The 21,101-nt window shown below is 40.2% G+C and overlaps 1 protein-coding gene across 2 annotated transcripts in view; it reads left to right on the top strand.

The window, feature by feature from the left end:
• The window catches only part of PRKAR2A (protein kinase cAMP-dependent type II regulatory subunit alpha), a 94,298-nt gene that overhangs the window by 40,199 nt on the left and 32,998 nt on the right, over positions 1–21,101 (top strand). For both annotated transcript variants that reach the window (XR_008615816.1, XM_024123814.2), the window contains exons 2-4: positions 7,002–7,040; positions 16,837–16,889; positions 19,361–19,444. Coding sequence is in view for 1 of the 2 variants with exons in the window: in XM_024123814.2 (XP_023979582.1) it covers positions 7,002–7,040; positions 16,837–16,889; positions 19,361–19,444 (176 nt within the window). In the remaining variant the exon portion in view is untranslated. The remainder of the gene's footprint in view (positions 1–7,001; positions 7,041–16,836; positions 16,890–19,360; positions 19,445–21,101) is intronic.

The following is a 21,101-nucleotide window of genomic DNA, read 5'->3' as shown; positions in this document are numbered from 1 at the left end:
GGTCCGGGAAGATCCCACATGCCGCGGAGCAGCTGGGCCCGTGAGCCATGGCCGCTGAGCCTGCGCGTCTGGAGCCTGTGCTCTGCAACGGGAGAGGCCAGAACAGTGAGAGGCCCACATACCACAAAAAAAAAAAAAATGCAGTCTGCGATGACTCCCTTCGCTCCAGTTTCTTCATGTTGTAACAGAAGTGCTGTGTCCGTAGCTGATCCACTCACAGGGAACATTTCCAAGTGGTTCTGTTCCATTCCACCTTGTTTCGGGGTGTCCAAGCCCCCATCCTCTCTCCAGTGGTCTTATAGGTCTTCCAGACTGTGGGAAAGTAGTGGGCCCCCAGGTGGGGAATCAGTGGAGCAAGAGGATAGGTATTCCACACTGGAGGACTTTCCTGACACTCCCTATTATTGGGGTAGGTAATCCTTTCTCTTCTCTTCTTCCAGTTAATACTTCGTCTCTCATTAAGTCTTGGTCATTATTCTCCAGATTTTCCCTTCCGGTTGTGCAGTCACATCCAATGGACTCTTTATCAGGTACTTGAATCTTTGTTCCTGCTCTTCTCCCACAGCTGGAGGAAAAAGAAAATACGTAGAAATAACTAGTTTATTACTTCTGAATATTGCCCTGCCACAGCATGGCTTCCACAATAGGCCTTGCTCACCTCTTCACCCTCATCTCTGTGCTGTTTTCCCACATTGCTCATGCCATATCATACTTCTTTCATTTCCTGAAATCATAGGTTCACTCAATCCCATCCCAACCGTGCTTAGACCTTACTTTGTAGATCCAGACTTTCCTTCACTTTCTCTACATACTCTTCTTATGTGCTCACAGAGCACTCTATACTTGACTTTGTTGTAGTATATATCACATGTTATGATTATGATATGATTATTTTGGGTCACTGGTTAGCTAGCTCCCAAGATCTTTGCGCGCAGGGGCCATATCTGAATCACTTTTATTTCCCCACTGGTAGCACAGTGCCTGTCCTAGAAGGGCTCAGTAATTATTTCTTGAATGAATAAATATGTATTTGGCACCAGCCAATATTGAATGATTTTTATTTAGTTCAAGGATAGAGGAAATAATCAATATAGAAGAACAATATAGAGGAAAATTGTGATTTTAGAAGAGGCTACTTTATTTTTCTAACAAGTAAGTATGTTTTATTCAGAAACATAAGCATGATCTATGGAAACTAATAATAGGAAACCAGTTAGGGCTTCCCTGGTGGCGCAGTGGTTAAGAATCCACCTGCTAATGCAGGGGACATGGGTTCGAGCCCTGGTCTGGGAAGATCCCACACGCCACGAAGCAACTAAGCCTGTGCGCCACAACTACTGAGCCTGCACTCTAGAGCCCGCGAGCCACAATTACTGAGCCCGTGTGCCACAGCTACTGAAGTCCACGTGTTAGAGCCTGTGCTCCGCAACAGAGAAGCCACTGCAATGAGAAGTTCACGCTCTGCAACGAAGAGTAGCCCCCGCTCGCAGCAACCAGAGAAAGCCCACAAGCAGCAACGAAGACCCAATGCAGCCAAAAATAAATGAATTAATTAATTAAAAAAAATAGGAAACCAGTTAATATAATTCATCATAATAGGTAAAGTAAAAAATCATGTTATCATTTCTATAGATAACTAAAAATACTATTTAGTAAAATTCAAAAATTCCTGGCTAAATTTGGAAGATATCCTTTAACGACTGGTATATAATTGATAACAGATTTACTAGAATAAGAGGCTACTTTAATAATAGTTGGAAGCCAGGTTGCAAAAGCCTCAAAAAAAAGAATGGTCTGCTCACAAAACAGCTCATTTGGGAAGCTTGGTGTTGGCAGGAAGTAGGTATGTGAATTATATAACTAGAGGCCTTAGCAGGGTCAGATAGGAGTTTTCTGTAGGTAGATAGTGGGAAGATGGATATCAAATGTTGGACAAACTAGAGAAAAGGCTCAATGGGATGGGCCTCATTATCAGCACATGGTCACATGTACCAGCAGAAACTACCACACCAAGGCAAACACACCATTGGAGCTTTTGCTTTAAACTTTGATGACCATGTACCTAGTTTAACCAGCACAAGATTCTACAGGATGAAAAAGTGAAGAAAGAATAGCAGCAAATCAAAACTACAATGGGATATCACCTCACACCAATCAGAACGGCCATCATCAAAAAATCTACAAACAATAAATGCTGGAGAGGGTGTGGAGAAAAGGGAACTCTCCTACGCTTGGTGGGAGATGTAAATTGATACAGCCACTATGGAAAACAGTATAGAGTTTCCTTAAAGAACTAAAAATAGAACTACCATATGGCCCAGCAATCCCGCTACTGGGCATATACCCAGAGAAAACCATAATTCAAAAAGACACATGCACCCCAATGTTCATTGCAGCACTATTTACAATAGCCAGGACATGGAAGCAACCTACATGTCCATCGACAGAGGAATGAATAAAGAAGATGTGGTTCATATATAGAATGGAATATTACTCAGCCATAAAAAGGAATGAAATTGGGTTATTTTTAGGACGTGGATGGACCTAGAGACTGTCACACAGAGTGAAGTAAGTTAGAAAGAGAAAAGCAAATATCGTATAATAACGCATATATGTGGAATCTAGAAAAATGATGTAGATGATCTTATTTGCAAGGCAGAAACAGAGACACAGACGTAGAGAACAAATGTATGGATACCAAGGGGGAAAGGGGTGGGGTGGGAGGAATTGGGAGACTAGGATTGACACATATACATTATTGATACTACGTATAAAATAGAAAACCGATGGGAACATACTGTATAGCACGGGGAACTCTACCTAATGCACTCTGGTAACCTAAATGGGAGGGAAGTCCGAAAGGGAGGGGATATCTGTATGTGTATGGCTGATTCATTTTGTTGTGCGGTGGAGGCTAACACAACATTGTAAAGCAACCATACTCCAAAAAAATTAATAATAAATAAATAAATTTTAAAAATAAAAAAATTTAAAAAGAAAGAATAGCAGCATTCTTTCCCTCTTCTGACCCATAGAGAAAGCAGAATGAATTTGTGTGTGAAATCATGGTGGATTTTTTTTGTCTTCTCTGTTTTCCTTCCCTTCCCTTCTCTGTCTTTTTTCTTAATTGTGAACCAACGAGTCCCATAGTTTATTGATTGGGTCTCAGAACGCTAAATGGGTTACTCGGCGCTTTTCTTGGACTTTTCTTGCATCATTGAGTGTTCCTCCTTTGACACCCTGCTTCTCCCTCATCTGTGTTTCCAAGCACCCTGGGACATTTACACTCTCCAAAAACTTTCTTGCCTTTGGGGCTTTCGTCAAGTTTTTTCATCTGCCCAGAGATGTACTTTCACCCCCGCCTACGGAGGCCCAGCACAATTGCCACCCATTGGTGGCAGCCCTTCCTGGCAATCCCTTTGTTGTGATTAACCACTCTAATGGGCCTGCCCTAACAGCTGCTTTGTAGTCCACTTTTGAGATTTACTGTGCTGTGCTATGTTTTACTATGCTGAGGTCCTCCAAACACAAGGCCCTAATTAATGCCCTGCTTCTGTTATTTGCCTCTGTACACAGCTGGTGTTGCTAACATCCTACCAGCCCATCTTTAAGTTGAGTGTGCCTATTTGCCACAGCAGTTGTAGAAGCTTGAGTCCTGAGCTTTGCCCTGCCCTAGCTGTGCTTGGATTATGTTCTCCGGGTTTGGTTTGGTTTGGTTTGGTTTTAATATTTATTTATTTGGTTGTGCCAGGTCTTAGTTGTGGCAGGTGGGCTCCTTAGTTGTGGCTTGCCAGCTCCTTAGTTGCAGCTCGAGGACTCCTTAGTTGTGGCACGTGGGCTCGTTAGTTGTGGCATATGAACTCTTAGTTGCACCATGCATGTGGGACCTAGTTCCCTGACCAGGGATCGAACCCGGGCCCCTGCATTGGGAGGGCGGAGTCTTAACCACTGTGCCACTGGGGAAGTCCCTGTTCTCCAGGTTTTTATGCTGTATCCTGCCATGTTCATAGTGAAGATTCTATTATCTTGTCCATCATGTTTCAGTTTAAAATAGGAGAGACTTTGGGAAACGTTTTCAAATTCTCCAGCATGTTCTTAATATTCACCACATAAAATATTCTACCTGCTCAAAGGACCATGTTTTAATTTCAGGGTATGTCAGCATTTATGAGTTCATTTAATCAGGAATAATGACTTTTAGTTTCCACTGAGATTGCATTTGTTAATTTTTTGTTTGTTTGTTTGTTTTTTTTGCGGTACGCGGGCCTCTCACTGCTGTGGCCTCTCCCGCCGCGGAGCACAGGCTCCGGACGCAGAGGCCCAGCGGCCATGGCTCACGGGACCAGCCGCTCCGCGGCATGTGGGATCCTCCCAGACCGGGGCACGAACCTGTGTCCCCTGCATCGGCAGGCAGACTCTCAACCACTGCGCCATCAGGGGAAGCCCCTGTTAATATTTTTGAGGCACATGTTTTCAGATCAGGTAACCTAAATTTTAAGTCTTCCTATTCCCTATGTATTTGTTTATAATAGAAAAGGAGAGCATTTTAGGCATTGTTTTCTGCTGGAAGATTTTCTCATACTTATACTGGTTGAATACTTTGACACATAAACTCTGATATTCTCTGTTTTGGGCTATTTAAGCAGTGGTGAAATTACAGTAGATGGTCTCTGTCTGCTGTAGTCATTAATTACATTCTCTGTGCCTTGGCATTGTATCTTGCTCCAACTGCAGCTGTTTCCTCTGGCCCTATGAAAGCTTATAAGATGTGTAGTAATTTAAAATGAAATAACACATAGATTTATCAGGCAGCATGTTTGTGTTTTTAATTACATTTTACACTGCAAGTCACTTTTTTTTTTAAGTACTTTTGAACTCTTTCACAGAGGGAGTGCTTTAGGAATTTAAAAAATCATTTTGTCTTTTTTGCATGACATATGAAAGTATTGATTTTAAGTTTGCATTTTAAAATTTTGATTCCTTCTTTTATATCTTTGTTTTAAACACACTGTTCTTACTTTATGATAGTTCTATAATCTTGATATCTAACCCTTTGTTTGAGTATCCCCTGAAAGCACCCATACTAAATTGTTTCACTGTGTACTTTATAATTTTAGGTTGTATACTAATGTTTGATGGGGTTTTAATCATGGAAATTCCACGAGGCCTGGGTTGAGGGCTTATGCTGGTGTACATTTCATCCGTCTACCTGAGTGACAAGCACATGTGTTTCAGATGATCAGAGGAAACTCTCCCACATCTCTCAAGCTAGAATGCAAGCTCCGTGAAATCAGGGATATTTGTTTTGTTTACTAATGTCTCCCAAATTGTCTACTGTAGTGCATGGCATGTACTAGGTACTCTACCTATAATTGTTGAACTGAATCACTTCCTTTCCTGGTGGATGGATTAATTTTGACTAATCCACTTTTTATTGAGGAAGTAGTGACAGACTTTTGCAGATACTTTCAGGAATGCTGGGGTTTTCTTTTGACTATTTGCCTATTTGTTCCAGTAACATGACTTTGACCCTATGCTGTGCAAAAAGATAATCCTAATCCTATTGAGATGAATGAGCATTTGCCTCCTTCCTGGGTCTATGTTTCAGAAACCTCGCATTAGAGTTTGGCTCTGAGCCGTCTTCAATTTGTTTTTCACTAATCCTCAAATTTCTGTTTTTTGGAGGGTTGTAAGGCATATTTTATATATTTTAAAAATAAAATTAATCAGATTAATGTTTGAAGGTAAAAAAACCCACCTTGTTTATTTTTTTTTTATAAATTTATTTTTGGCTGCATTGGGTCTTCGTTGCTGCTTGCAGGCTTTCTCCAGTTGCGGCGAGCAGGGGCTGCCCTTCATTGGGATGTGCGGGCTTCTCATTGTGGTGGCTTCTCTTGTTGCAGAGCACGGGCTCTAGGCGCGTGGGCCTGAGTAATTGTGGCACGCGAGCTCAGTAGTTGTGGCTCACGGGCTGCATGGGCTTTGTTGCTCCGCGGCATGTGGGATCTTCCCTGACCAGGGCTCGAACCCGTGTCCCCTGCATTGGCAGGCAGATTCTTAACCGCTGCGCCACCAGGGAAGTCCCTCCACCTTGTTTAAATGATATATAGTTCAGTGGTAAGAATTTAGATAACCATCAAACGTAAGGAATGATAGGTGAAAAGTAGGAAAAATTAGCAAAAAAACTTTTTTTTGTTTGTTTTAACCTAAAAACGTGATCAATTTTTCTGATTAATACAGTGACCATGGGTGGAGAAAACCCACCTGTATTGAGGGAGAGTATAACTTCATGGTTAGGTTTTAATTTTAGTGTAATACTCATTAAATTATTTTATTTTAAAAAAAATATTTATTTTTAAATTTATTTGGTTGCATCAGGTCTTAGTTGCAGCAGGCGGGCTCCTTAGTTGCAGCTCACCAGCTCCTTAGTTGTGGCATATGGACTCCTTAGTTGCGGCACACGGGCATGCGAACTCCTAGTTGCGGCATGCGTGTGGGATCTAGTTCCCTTACCAGGGATCAAACCTGGGCCCCTCCCTGCATTGGGAGTGAGGAGTCTTATCCACTGTGCCACCAAGGAAGTCCCTCATTAAGTTATTTTAAAATGAAATGTAAATGCAGGTCTAGCAGGTCTTGGGATTATCTTTAAAAGAAGAAAATTTAACTATCTGATATCATAAAATTACCAGTAAATTTAGTAGACTTCTTATTCATTTGGTGTGATACAAATTAGGTGGAACTTGGATGTGAACAGAAATAAAATTGCCACCCATGTTGAAGTTATAAAGAGCTTGTTTTCAAAGACATATATTATTCTTTATATTGTCTTTATGTGATCATGTTGAACCACTGTCTCTGGTTGATTATGGAAGAATATGAATCGATCCACCACTTGGTATTGAGGTTCCTAGTTCTGTTGTCAAAGATCTTTGCAAAAAGGGAGGATAAAGATGGGGTCATGTGATATAATGATGACTAAACATTGCTTCTTTGTTTTGCAGTTCCAGTTCCTAACAGATTTGATCGGCGGCGAGTATCAGGTATGTGTTCTTTTTCATAACATACTACTGAAATGCTATTTTAAGATGGGATTATCGTAAATAAAAATAAAGTGATCTTTTTAATAAAAAGGTAAGTTGATAGCATTATAGAACATTATAAAAATTACCTGTGGTTCCTTCATTCTGTTTCATTTTGAGTTCTGAGTATATATGTACTTATTTTTATATTATTATAATCAGTTTGTCTCATTTATGTCATTAATATTTTTCCATGTTCATAATTATGGCTTCTAAAAACAACTTTTCATATTACTACTTCTGGCATTTTATATTATGCTTGCCATTAGCTTCTTGCTTACATTGTTGAGCCACTTAAATTACTTCCTCAGTAATAGTGCTGGAAGTATCATTCTCTTGTCAGAGACTGAGCGTTGCCTTGGCTTTTTCTGTGTATTGCTTATTAGAGATAGTCTACAAAATAGGCTACAGGGAGAAAGACACCCTGCAAAGACCTCTTTTCCACCACCATCTCACTAACATAGGCAGTGCCTACTCCTTTCATTTATTTTTTAAATATATTTTTATATTGTTGACTTACAAACATACTCCTTTAATTTAGATGTAAGATATACCTCAAATTGTTTTATTTGGGATTCCTTTGATTATTAACCAAAAATGAACATTTTCCAAATATGGGAAATCTATTTTATTTTCTTGTATGGGACTAGTTTGATGATATTTATCCCTTTTATCTGTTGTGGTCTAGATTATTTTTTGTGAGTGTGAATAAATTTCTATCGTGATTTTTTATTTATTTATTTATTTATTTATTTTTGGCTATGTTGGGTCTTTGTTGCTGTGTGCAGGCTTTCTCTAGTTACGGAGAGTGGAGGCCACTCTTCATTGCGGTGCACAGGCTTCTCATTGCGGTGGCTTCTCTTGTTGCGGAGCACGGGCTCCTGGTGCGCAGGCGTCAGTAGTTGTGGCTTGCGGGCTCTAGAGCTCAGGCTCAGTAGTTGTGGCACGTGGGCTTAGTTGCTCCACAGTGTGTGGGATCTTCCCGGAACAGGGCTCGAACCCATGTCCTCTGCATTGGCGGGCAGATTCTTAACCACTGCGCCACCAGGGAAGCCCCTATCATGATTTTTAACCTTTTGAAATTTTTAATACAAAATTTTCCAGGTTGGTGTGCTACTTATTTTAATTTTGCTGTTTTTTATTGACTCAAAAATTTTGATCTGTGACTGGTACCTTGAACACTACCTGGCACAGAGCAGGTACTCAGTATATATTTATTGACTGTACATCTCTTTTTTTTTTCATGATTATTCCTAAGCTGAGAAGGTCCCCATTTTGTCATAGAGCTGATAAATATGTTTTCTGAAAGTTTTTCTTATAATAAGATGCTTGACTTTTGGATACATGTAGAGTTTATTTGATTGTACAGTGGGATGTTTATGTGTTTCAAAATTGCTATGCGAGCTGTATGCGTCACATCATTCTTTCATATCTGCTTGTTCTGGGAAGGTTTCTTGACTTTTGTCATATGACCTAACACCTGGTAAGGCTCAGAATCTCTTTCCTATCCCTCAATCATTGTCTTTGAGAAAATCTGCTCATTTATGTTTTCAGAAAGTTTTTGGTAAGGTTGTACACCAAAGTGTGTTGAAAGGAGTTTGAAGAATGTGTTGTTACTTATAGAAAGTCATTTACAGAGACAGGACTTCCCTGGTGGTCCAGTGGTTAGGACTCTGCACTTCCCTTGCAGGGGGCACGGGTTCGATCCCTAGTTGGGGGGTCCCAACATGCCGTGAGGTGCAGCCAAAAAAGAAAAAAAAAAAGTCTTACAGAGAGGAAATAGAATAGAAATTGAGGCTAGTATGAGACCCATGAGCTACTATCTCCCATTTCTGTTCGTCTCTGCACCCCTTTTTACCCAAAGATTAGAATAGCTCTTGACATCTGTGGGACAGGCCTGGGGAATGGAGAGTGCAGTGACATCTCCTCCAGAGGTCACAGATGGTCACAGATGAATTGCTGCGTAGCCTCTCCGTCAATGTGGTTCAGTCCTTGAACTCTGTGGAGGACTCAGACAAGTACTTGGTGTTATCCCTACCCTTAGCTTTTACAATCTTACTGAAGAGTTAAAACTTTTTAATATCATTCAAATGTTAAGTGAAAAAAAAGGATTCTTAATAGAGTCCAAAATGATTATGCAGGAGAGCAAATAGCTTGTTAGCAATAGCTAACATTGTTTGAGTGCAGGCTGTGTGCTAGGTGCACATTTTTAAGATCTTTCTAAATGCCTGCCTTGTATTGTTGAATATAGTCCTCAGACTAACACTATGAGATACATGCTATGATTATCCCATTGTATGGATAGGGAAACTTGGGGGCAAAGCAGAGGTTAAGTAACTGGCAACAGTTGAGGTGATAAAGTGCCCACAGGTAGCATGGTTCCTAAATACTACCCTTAGCATCCCTATGTACCCTTTCTTATACCCTCTGGAACTCTTGGTCAGTCTTCAGCTAAATCCATAAACTCAGAGAACAGAGCCTGTTATATGAGTGCAGTCTTCATCTTCCTGATCTAGCTGAAACTTGGCCTGCCCTGAATGGCTCATTTCTCATTCACCTTCCTTGTAACACTGACAGGAGGTGGGTAAATATCTCTACTGTTCCTCATTGTTGCTTCCAGGCCATTCTCTCTCCCTCCTCCCTAAAACCCTCGACTTCAAACCTCACATTATATTCTACCAGCCACTGCCCCTCCTTGTTTTTGTCCTCTAATAATCCCCAGGTTGTTCCTTCTTATTTCCACATAGATAATCCTTCCAGTCTGGTCCTTCCATTCCTTGACCTCCTCTTCTCCAAGGTTCTTGTCTTCCACCCTACTTCAGCCACTCATTTCCATGGTTGTATTGTGGTAGGACCAGCATTACAACTCTTCATATTCTCAATCAGTGATCCCAGTCTCCCACCACTGCCTGCTGTCTTCTAACAGCTCCTTTGCTGTCCCACTCCAGCTCTCACAACTCATTGCTCCTGTCTCCTTTTCACTTTCTCGCTTCCTCTTTACTAACCTTAAATTTCTTGATCAGTGATTATAACCACTCCTTGGCACCTTCCCTCAATTCACTTTTCCCTTTTTATTTTCTTGGCTAAACCATACTGTGGTTAAACCCAATTCTCCACTTATTGTGTCTGCACCACAGCTGTACTTGGTTGAGGGAAAATACGCAGCCCTGTTGACTGATCTTAATTCAGTTCATGATCATTAACTTCTAGTAGGCTCTTGATGGCAGCAATCATACTGTGTTTCTATACTTCTTTCACGCCCCTGTTCTCCTAGGTAAGCCTTTCATTTCTTCTCTCTCTCCAAACCTCCAGCACCTCCTACCCCATCCTCATTCCTGTCAGATAATCTTCCTCTCAATTTAACTAAGGAAACAGAAGTAACAGAAGAGAATTTCCATAGGCTCCCACCCCATCTATCCTTCTTCATCTGCCTGTGAGTCCAGTTGTCCACCTGTATACTAGATCTCAACCCTTCATCCTTCCAGCAGTTACCTGTTCTTTATCCTGCATGATCTTTATTCTTCAACTGGATTATTTTTCTCAGCAAAGAAACATATCATTGGCTCTCCATTCTTAAAAATAAAACTTTAAAAAATCACTCTTCCCTCTCTAGCTACCACCCTTTCTCTCTCCATATCTTTATAGCAAAACCCCTTGAAAGAATTGTCCATATTTCTAGTTTCTCTTCTATTCTCTCTTGAGCCCATTCTAGTCAGACTTTTGCTCCCATCTCACCAAAGCTACTTTATGTATTGCTTACTCACATTCTTCAGAAGGAAGGAACAAAGGAAGGATTGAGGAATCAGGAAGAGAAATTACTGGAGGCAGAAAAAAAATCAAGAAACACTTCTTGGAGGGAGGCAGAAATTGCACTGGAAGTTGAAAAACATGGGTACTATTTGGCCAGTACCAAGAAGGATGCATTCTAGGTGGAAGAATGTCTTAAGAACTTGAAGGGGGATAAACTGGACCTGGCTGCTCTGGCTGTAGGAGAGGAGATAAAAGAAAATTGGAAAGATAGTTGGGGAATGGGCTCCTGATGTAATCCAAGGATTTCAGCTAAAACTAGTTGTGTGAGGACATGTGGTGTGTCAAACACTGCAGAAGAGACTTCAGCAACTCAGGGTGTCTGACTGAATAATAATCTGGAAAGTAAAGCAGCATAGGAGAGCTAACAGTTGTTGAGTGTCTCCTGTGAGCCCGGCCCTATGTTTAAATGTCACCTCCTATTATTAACCCTTTAACATGGTTCTAGTATTGTTTTCCCTTCTTAGCGTTGAAGAGACCAAGGACTGGGGACATAGAGAAATAGTGAGTGAGCTATAGATGGACCTAAGCTCAGACTCCAGTGAGTGTAGCTTCAAAGATGAGCTTTTCCCCTCCTTGATGCTGCCTCTCCCTTGCAAATCACTGGAATTGAAAAGCTGTACCTTCCAAATCCTTCTAGCAGAACAGTCCCTCTACATCAAGTGATAAGTGCATCAAATGAAGAGAGTCCATAAATTCCTTAAAGGCAGTTTTCTTGAAATAATTCTAAATTAGTGTTAACTGTCTTTCAGTTTGAAATGTTAGTTTGATTCTGTTAATTTAAAAACTTCATCCAGGGACTTCACTGGTGGTCCAGTGGTTAAGAATCCTCCTTCCAGTGCAGGGGACGCGGGTACGATCCCTGGTTGGGGAACTAAGATCCCACATGCCACGGGGCAACTAAGCCCACGCACTGTAGAGCCCACGTGCCAAAACTACTGAGCCCCGAGCGCTGTGCAGCCTGCGCGGCACAACTAGACAGAAGCTCGCGTGGCACAATGAAAGATCCCACGTGCTGCAACTAAGATCCAATGCAGCCAAATAAATAATTTTTTTTTTTTTTTTTTTTTTTTTTGGTGGTACGTGGGCCTCTCACTGTTGTGGCCTCTCCCGTTGCAGAGCACAGGCTCCGGACGTGCAGGCTCAGCGGCCATGGCTCACGGGCCCAGCCGCTCCACGGCATGTGGGATCTTCCCGGACCTGGCCACGAACCCGCGTCCCCTGCATCGGCAGGCGGACTCTCAACCACTGCGCCACCAGGGAAGCCCAATAAATATTTTTTTTAAAAAAACTTCATCCAAAAAAAGAAAAACCCTTTTGTTTCATAAATTTCTGTTGTTTAAGCCACCCAGTCTGTAGTATTTTGTTATGGCAGCCCTAGCTGACTAATATACCCAGGCTATATCAACTCTTCATGGGCACTGGCAGGACAGCACAGGGTCTCATGCCTGTGACCAGGATCTGGGCTCATTTCTTTGTAGAAATGAGGGGATTTTCTCTCACAAACACATTTTAGTGATTCACATTTCTGGATGGAAGAAGCACCAGTTAAAATTTAGAAGAGGAAATTCTGCTGGATAATCTATTGTTACTTTGTACAGTTTCCTATTAACTAACTAGTGACATCTGCTGGAGAACTGTGGCAAAATTAATTCCCTCAAATGGGGCTGTGCTGCTCCTTTAGTCTTCATCTTCAATAGGTCTTGACCATTTCATGACATTCAGTGTAGGTCTTTTTTTTTTAATTTGTTGATTGATTGATTGATTGATTTTTGGCTGCGTTGGGTCTTTGCTGTGCGCGGGCTTTCTCTAGTTGCAGCTAGCGGGGGCTACTCTTTGTTGCCATGCGCGGGCTTATTGTGGTGACTTCTCTTGGTTGCAGAGCACAGGCTCTAGGCGCGTGGGCTTCAGTAATTGTGGCACACAGGCTCAGTAGTTGTGGCGCACGGGCTTAGTTGCTCTGTGGCATGTGAGATCTTCCCGGACCAGGGCTCGAACCCATGCCCACTGCATTGGCAGGTCGATTCTTAACCACTGCGCCACCAGGGAAGACCGACATTCAGTGTAGGTCTTGAGGCTGCATAGGGGATGACACAGACTCTGGGACTCCCCGCACTGAGACAGGTTTCCTGATGTGTAGAACCATAAGGGGCAACAATCACATAGACACTTAAAAATGGATTTTTTATATAGAAAATGAGAAAAGTAATTTGGGATCGGTACCAGAAAGAAATAGAGAGGTTGAGGGTAAACAAAGGAAGAGGGAAAAGGGAGCCGAGTCTGATGTTCAAAAGAAAAGGGAAAAAATGAAAACCAGTTTAAAAAAATAAAGATATGTTTTTTCACAAATAGAAACATTAATAATTTTAATGAAAATAACTACTTTTGTTTAAATCATAGTGCTGTACCTTAAGACTTAAAAACTATAACATTTGTTGCCTCAGTTACTTTGTCTAAAAATATAAAAATGAGCTAAGTTGCTAAAATACTTGCCTCCAAACTCAGAGGAAAAGCAAGCCTGGAAATAGGCTAGCTCAAGAGTAAGTGTCATTATCAGTAAGATCCTGTCAGTCTCATCATTAAAGGCTTATTATTTTCAAGTTCCTAAATGAATATTTTCATACATATGCAAAAGTAGAGAAAGTTAGTATAATAATACTCATATATCCATCTGTCTCCAAAATGAGGTTTTTTAAAATGTGTATTTCTAAGAAGACATTTTGAAATCCTGGACCAAGGAGTAGCAGTTAGAGTAGATTGAATAAAGGTCAAATATGAGAATATTTCTGAGGTAGAATCTGATGTATTCATTGGGTAAGAGGTGAAAGAAGGAAGCCATGGTGAGTTCCAAATTTCTGGTTTAGAAAGCTGGGCTGATAATGACAACATTAATCAAGAGTGCAAAGAACCAAGAGTTTTGCAGTTTAAAATAGTGTCTGGTTAGCTGTCCTCAACAGCAGCTTCCTCAGCCCCCTACCCAAATACCTATGAAGATGTGAAAAGTGGCAGCAATAACATCTAGGAACTCAGGAAGGTGTCTGACTTAATCTTTAGGACAGATCTGAGATAAACTTGTTTCCTTGTGGAAACAGGAATGGCTTGGAGAAAGAAAGAAAGTCATTATCTACATCCCATTACCACTTCGCTGGCTCAGCTGCAAAAGCCTGCACCACCGGGGGCTGGGCAGCACTCTCTGCAGAACATTAGCTGATGCTGTTTTAGGGACTAGAATGGTGCCTATCCTCTTACTCCCTTCTCCCTGATTTTTCTCCATCTATTTAAGGATACTGGGTCCCTGTTAGACAGGCAGAGTGTGGATGGCATTACAGTAGAGAAGGCGTGGTCCACACAAGTAGGCTGGGCAGGGCTTCCCTGGTGGCTCAGTGGTAAAGAATATGCCTGCCAATGCAGGGGACATGGGTTCGAGCCCTGGTCTGGGAAGATCCCACATGCCGTGGAGCAACTAAGCCCGTGAGCCACAACTAGTGAGCCTGCACGTCTGGAGCCTGTGCTCCACAACGGGAGAGGCCGTGACAGTGAGAGGCCCGCGTACCGCGATGAAGAGTGGCCCCTGCTCGCCGCAACTGGAGAAAGCCCTCGCACAGAAACGAAGACCCAACACAGCCAAAAATAAATAAATTAATTTAAAAAAAAACAAGTAGGCTGGGTAGGGAAGGGAGTCCTGTGTACAGGTCATGCTGGGAGTCACCATTTCTCAGGTATTCCATTAGGTCAGAGAATCAATGAGGAAGGGGAAGCTGGGATGCAAGCTAGACCAGGGCTGCAATGAGTAAATGTCTCTAAGAAATCAGGAGTTAAATTGAGAGTGGTATGTATCATGTTATCCCCTCATTATAGATATACAGAGATTTTTAGCCATCATACAAAAGAATTGAGCATAGGGTCAAGAAACTTTTATATTTCTTGCCTGCTAACAAATAAGAAATAAACCCTAACAAACAATGCAAGGCTTATGAATGAATTTGGCAGATTAAGGATATAAGAGGAATGAAGATTAGAAAGGTCCACTACAAAATGCTCATAGAATGCAAAAAATCATTGCCTTTATGAATTCTGAGTAGAAAGCCAAGGAAAGAATAGGCTAAAATGAAAAGAGAAATGGGTATGATAAGGAAAGACTATAAGAAAACTAAACACAATAAACAGGAATTAAATACATAGAGAGGACAAAAAAACCAAAATTGTTAAGAGTAAAATCTGTGATGGAAGACAGCTTTGAAGAAAGGACAGTTGTTGAAAGAACCAAGACAGAGAATAGAACAAAAATAATGATAATTAATATTCCAGAAAACCAGGACAAATGAAACAGAAGTGATAATAGTAATAGTTCAAAGAGTTGGCATTTACTGCATCCTTTGTGCCAGGCACTTGTTTACTGGAATCCTTATAACGGTCCTCAGAGGGGAATCACTACTGATAGCTCCATTATGCAGAAGAGAAAGTGGAGATTTGAAGTAAATCAAGCCAGATCACACAGTTATTGCAGATAATTGAGGATTTATTAGAAGAAAAATTTTCCCTAACTGTAATGGCCTGTAATAAACTTATTGTGAAGAAGGAACAGGTTTGTTGCATTCTGGGCAACACCAGTGATCACATCTAGATCATTCCTGGCAAAACAGTTTTGTTAGTGAGTACAGTATTTTTTTTTTTATTCACTAGATAATTCTTTGTGTCTACCATTGTAACACCTAAGGGTAAGATTTTAAAATCATGACTTGTACTGACATCTCCAATTCTAACCCTTCTTCTGTTCCATAATTTTTTTTTTTAGTAACTATTTTAATATTCTTTTTTTTTTTTAACCCCACATTTGTTTATTTATTTATTTTTGGCTGTGTTGGGTCTTCGTTTCTGTGCGAGGGCTTTCTCTAGTTGTGGCAAGCCGGGGCCACTCTTCATCGCGGTGCGCGGGCCTCTCCCTATCGCGGCCTCTCTTATTGCGGAGCACAGGCTCCAGACGCGCAGGCTCAGTAGTTGTGGCTCACAGGCCTAGTTGCTCCACGGCATGTGGGATCTTGGTTTTCCAACGAGGGATTGAACCCGCGTCCCCTGCATTGGAAGGTGGATTCTTAACCACTGGACCACCAGGGAAGTCCCCCTCCCCCAATTCTTATCTCTCCTTTATCATGGAAGTCCTTCTTTATGGAAGGGACAGCATACTACGTAGTATATTCTTCACCTTGCTTTTTTTGCCTTTTTTTCCCCTAGAACTCACTATTTATTAGCCTATGGGGATCTTCCTCGTTCTTTCTTGTAGCTGTATGATTCAAATGGGTACTTACATCATTTATGATATTCTGCTATTATAAACAATTGTTCAGTTAATATTTTTTAAATCTTTGCTTTATGACAAAGACACATCCTGTGGCCCGCTGGTGCAAACACAGGTTACCTGCAAAGAAAATCAAGTTGGTTTTAGATTTATATAATACTGTACCTAGAACAGAACCTGACACATAGTTTTTACTTTGTTTAAAATTCTTACTTTTAAGTCATTCATGTACATAATAATGTTGAGGTATTTTATTTTAATTGATGCTTTTCATAATTACTCCAATTCCATATCCTTATGTTTATATTGCATATACTGTACTTTTTGGTTTTCCATCCCTGCTTCATAGCTCAGCAGAGACAGCACTTCCTTGCTTGTCCTTGCTACTAACATAGAATTTAGTAGATAATATTTTTTATCATCTCTCTCCTGTTTGGACTACCAATCCCTAGAGAGCTGGTTTTTCATCACTAACAGAATGCCTGGCATTACTAGGTACTTAATATATTTGTTAATTGAAGGAAGGGATTACAAAAATCATTATAGCTTTAGAAAACAGTGAATAAAAGAAAATTGTGTCCACTTCCTATTTTCCAGTAAAACACACATCTGTTTTATTTATATTTCTCTTTATTTTTTTCTCTCCAAATTTAGTCTGTGCTGAGACCTATAACCCTGATGAGGAAGAGGAGGATACTGATCCAAGGGTAAGAACTGCAGCAAAGGTATTCGGTAGAATAATTTTAGTCCCCACTCACTCCCCTCCTCCTCTACATACCAAATCTAATCATGCTGACATTTAAAATAAATACAAATTAAAATCTCAGCAAGATGCCATCTTTTATCTAACAGATCGACAATTATTAAGAAGAATGAAAGCAAGATTGGTTGAGGATATGGTAAGGAGGGATGCCTAGCTGTATCTGTCAGCGCTTTATACTTAGTCAAGCCAACTGACTCAGCAGTTACGTGAAGGAGAATTCATCCCTAACAAAGAGTTGGGTCCTTTCTAAGGAGATTATTGCAGTATTGTAAAATTGAAAAATGGAAGCAACATAAATGAACCAAAATAGGGGATGCCAGGGGCTAAGTTATGGTACATTCAAGTCAAGAGAATCTGCAGCAATTGGAAATGATGGTACAGGACTGGGCTTAATGACATGGAATGATGTATATTTGAGGTACATTTTATAGAGCATTTTATAAAATAAAAAATAATTTAAAAATATTTATGTATCTGTCTACCTATTTACTTGTTTGTGCAAAGATTTATACCTGAAAGGATATATCCCAGATATTAACAGTAGTTGTTGTAGGACTATGGTTGATTTTTGGGTGCTTTTTTAAAAACTCAGGTTTTTAAATTCTTGTACAATTAACAAATTACTTTTATAAAAGCAAATTTAAACCATCTTTTTTTAAAAGATTGATGTTATAAAAGAAACTTAATGATCTTTCAAGTGTGCCTTAAACTGAGTAGACTATGAAAGATTTCTGAAGTATTCTAATAATAGAATGCTACCATTGTGAATATAATAGACATGTAGGTTTTTTAATTTTTAATTTTAGATATTGTAAAATTTTGATGACTTTAAAAAGTTAAAACTTTTTTTAATAACTTTTTAATATCACAAATTTAAATTACTTAACAATTTTGAAATCTGTTATTTCTGGTCAATTTAAGCAATGTACTTTTTTTAGGGTGAAGACAATACTTAGGAAGGAGCTTGATGGGTCTCTCAATTATAACAGCAATACTAGGCAATAATTATTTTTTTTAGTTCAATAAACATTTATTAAATATCTGTAGTATTAGTAATAGGAGTAATAGTTTTTGAGCACCTACTAAATGCCAGGTTCTGTTTTAAACACTGCCAGTATTAGCTCATTTAATCCTTATGACAATTCTAATCTTGTAGATATCACTAATATTACTAGTAATACTAAGCTGTTGAGGTTTGAACTCTAGCTTGTATAGCGGTTGTTTACTTGCCATCTCCACTTATATTTCAATAGACAACTCATACTGAGCTCCTGACTATTTCCATTTAGACATTCTTTTTCACCCACAGTCTTCCCCAGCTCACTTCTTGGCAGCTCCAAACTTCCTGTTGCTCAGGTCCAAAATTTTAGGGTCACCCTCAGCTCCTCTCATTTTTTCATACCCACATTCAATTTTCCAGCAAATCTGATAGGCTCAGTCTTCAGAACATATTTAAAATTCCAGTACTTCTCAACACCTTCATGGCTACCACCTTGGTCCTAATCACCACCATTTAGCACTAGGATAATCACAGTAGCTTTCTGGCTTTCACTGTTGCCTCCCTCAAAGCTGTTCTTCACTCAGGAGCCAGCGTGAGCCTTTAAAAACATTAGATCTCTTTCCTTCCTCTGTCAGAACCCTCAGATTGCCCCCATGTCACTAGAGAAAAGTTCCAGATCTGTGATCTACAATGCCCTCCACCTAACCCCCAAACCTGGTCTCTTCCTGATCTTTTCCCCTCTCTCTGCATCAGTCACACCTGTCTCCTGGTTTTTCTCAAACATGCTATTAACCAACCATAAGACCTTGTTTTCACTTGCTGTTCCTTCTGCTTGAGGTGCTCTTCTTAGAGATGTCCACATTACTCACTCCCTCACGTTGTCCTCAGTTCCTTGGGACCTTTACAAATGTCACCTTCTCAGGCCTCATCTGGACGCACACACGCACATGCACACTCATATACGCACCCTTCCCTACCTTATTTTCTCCTTAGCCTTGTCACTCTAACATACTTTATGTATTTATTGAATGTGAAAGCAGGTGTTTTTGTCTTGTGTTCACTGCTATGTCCCCAGAGCTGAGACGGTGCCTGGCACCTAGTCGATGCTTAATATTTGTTGAATGAACGATATGTGACCTTCTGCTTTTCGGATGGGGACTCTGAGGCTCCCAGTGGATAGCTGACTTGCTGCCAGCCACACAGCCAGTGGGCGGTCCAGGGTGGGTACTCTTCACCCCTATCATATTTCCTGTCCATGATCAGGGTACTGCTTGTTATTTGTATAGAGTTAAAATTATAGTAAACATGCTCTTAATTTTTCCCATTTTTAGGAGAAAGAAATATACCAATTTGTAAGTTAAGTAATATTTTAAAATAGAATAAAAAATTTTCCCTGGTTTTATTTGGATTGGCAGGTGATTCATCCTAAAACTGATCAACAGAGGTGCAGACTTCAGGAAGCTTGCAAAGATATTCTTCTTTTCAAAAATCTTGATCAGGTAACATTGATTTTTAAAATATTTTTGGCTCTTAGCTTTTGTCCTATTCATCATTTAAACAGTTTTTAGCATCTTAGCCACAGCCATATGAGGCATTAAAACCTTAGCTTCTTACTTGCAAATGTTTGCATTGTGTTGAGCACTGTAATCCATAGTGAACTTTTCAGATGACGTTTAGTATTTCCCTGAACTGCTTTGGTACGTCCTCCAAGGCAGTCATTTGAGGACCATGCAGTTGGGTCATATTAAAAGGAAATGCTCAGGTTTGCGTGACCCTGGCTTAGTTTGGAGGGTCTTTATTTATGCTGCAGAGTAATTTCTCCAAAGATGCCAGTGTGATGTCCTCTCTACCGGTAGCGGTTAACCCACTGGAAGTGTGTGACTGCTTCTCACTCCTTTGGTGTAAGGCACCTCTTATGATTATTTCTCAGTGAAGACCTCAGGCATGGGGCACACACAGAGTGGTGTGTGTCTTTAGGGCCCCAGCACAGGATCTGTGCCTGTGCCTGTCTTCCCTCTCTTGGTGGAGATGGAAAACAGGGCTACCTCCTGAGGACAGAGATGCTTCAAATTTCCTGTTCCTTCTGTACTTTGACAGCCACATGCTGAAGCCACATGAATGGCTGAGGTGCTGGGCCTGCTGGGGAATCCCAGAATGTGCAGAGGCAGGAAGGATGGGAAATAGAATTCTCCTACTACCCAGCTCCTGCAAATATGTCTTCTGAAGATATCCCCACAGCCTTCTGGGAATCTGGCTGCTCAAACATGAGTTCATGTTGTATCAATCAAGGGAATCAACTATCCCTGGTGTCTGTAAACCAGACTGTTTGGTAGCTGTGTGGTTATAGGAATAGCGAGAACTTTAATCAGAATTTTATTAGTCTGAGATTGAATAAAACAAGGACCATGAGTTCAAGGAAAGGCTGTGGTTGTAAGAAATAATTGTCTGTGTCAGCTGTTTTCCCTGGAAGACCCATCTGTATCAATGGAAAGGGGACTTGCTTCTTTATCTACTGTGACTAAAACCCCTTGTAAATTTTTTTTTGTTGTTGTTCTTGTAAATTTTATACTATCAGATGTTCTAAAGAAGTTGCTGTGTCAGTCTAGTATTCAGATTTTTCTTAGTGCTGGAGAACATCATTTTACCATTTCAGTCTTGAGAAATGATAACTGAATTTTCAGAGTTAATTATATTTTTCTAACATTTTATCATGAAAATATTCAGATACAACAAAGTGGAAAGGATTTTACGGAACATGTATTTATTCACTGCCTTGATTCTAACATTAACATTTTACTATGCTTGTCACATGATATACCGTCTACCCTCAACCAAGGGGTTGGCAGACTTTTGCTTAAAGAACCAGATATTAAATATTTCTGTCACAACTACTCAACTTCATTATTGTAGCACGAAAGCAACCGTAGTCAATGCATAAATGAAAGGGTATGGCTGTGTTCCAATAAAACATTATTTACAAAAACGGTCAACTGTTTGCTGGCACCTGCATTAACCCATCTTATTTTTTAGGATAATTTCAGAGTAAATTGGAGATTTCAGTATATTTCCCTTAAATACTTTGACATGCATATCATGAACTATAGTTCAATATTTGTTTACAGCTTTTTATTTTATTTATTTATTATTATTATTATT

This window comes from Physeter macrocephalus, chromosome 18, assembly GCF_002837175.3.
Source record: "Physeter macrocephalus isolate SW-GA chromosome 18, ASM283717v5, whole genome shotgun sequence".
Taxonomy (NCBI): Eukaryota; Metazoa; Chordata; class Mammalia; order Artiodactyla; family Physeteridae; genus Physeter; species Physeter macrocephalus.
Note: the sequence above shows the minus strand (reverse complement) of the source record. Positions and strands in the feature narration are given on the sequence as shown.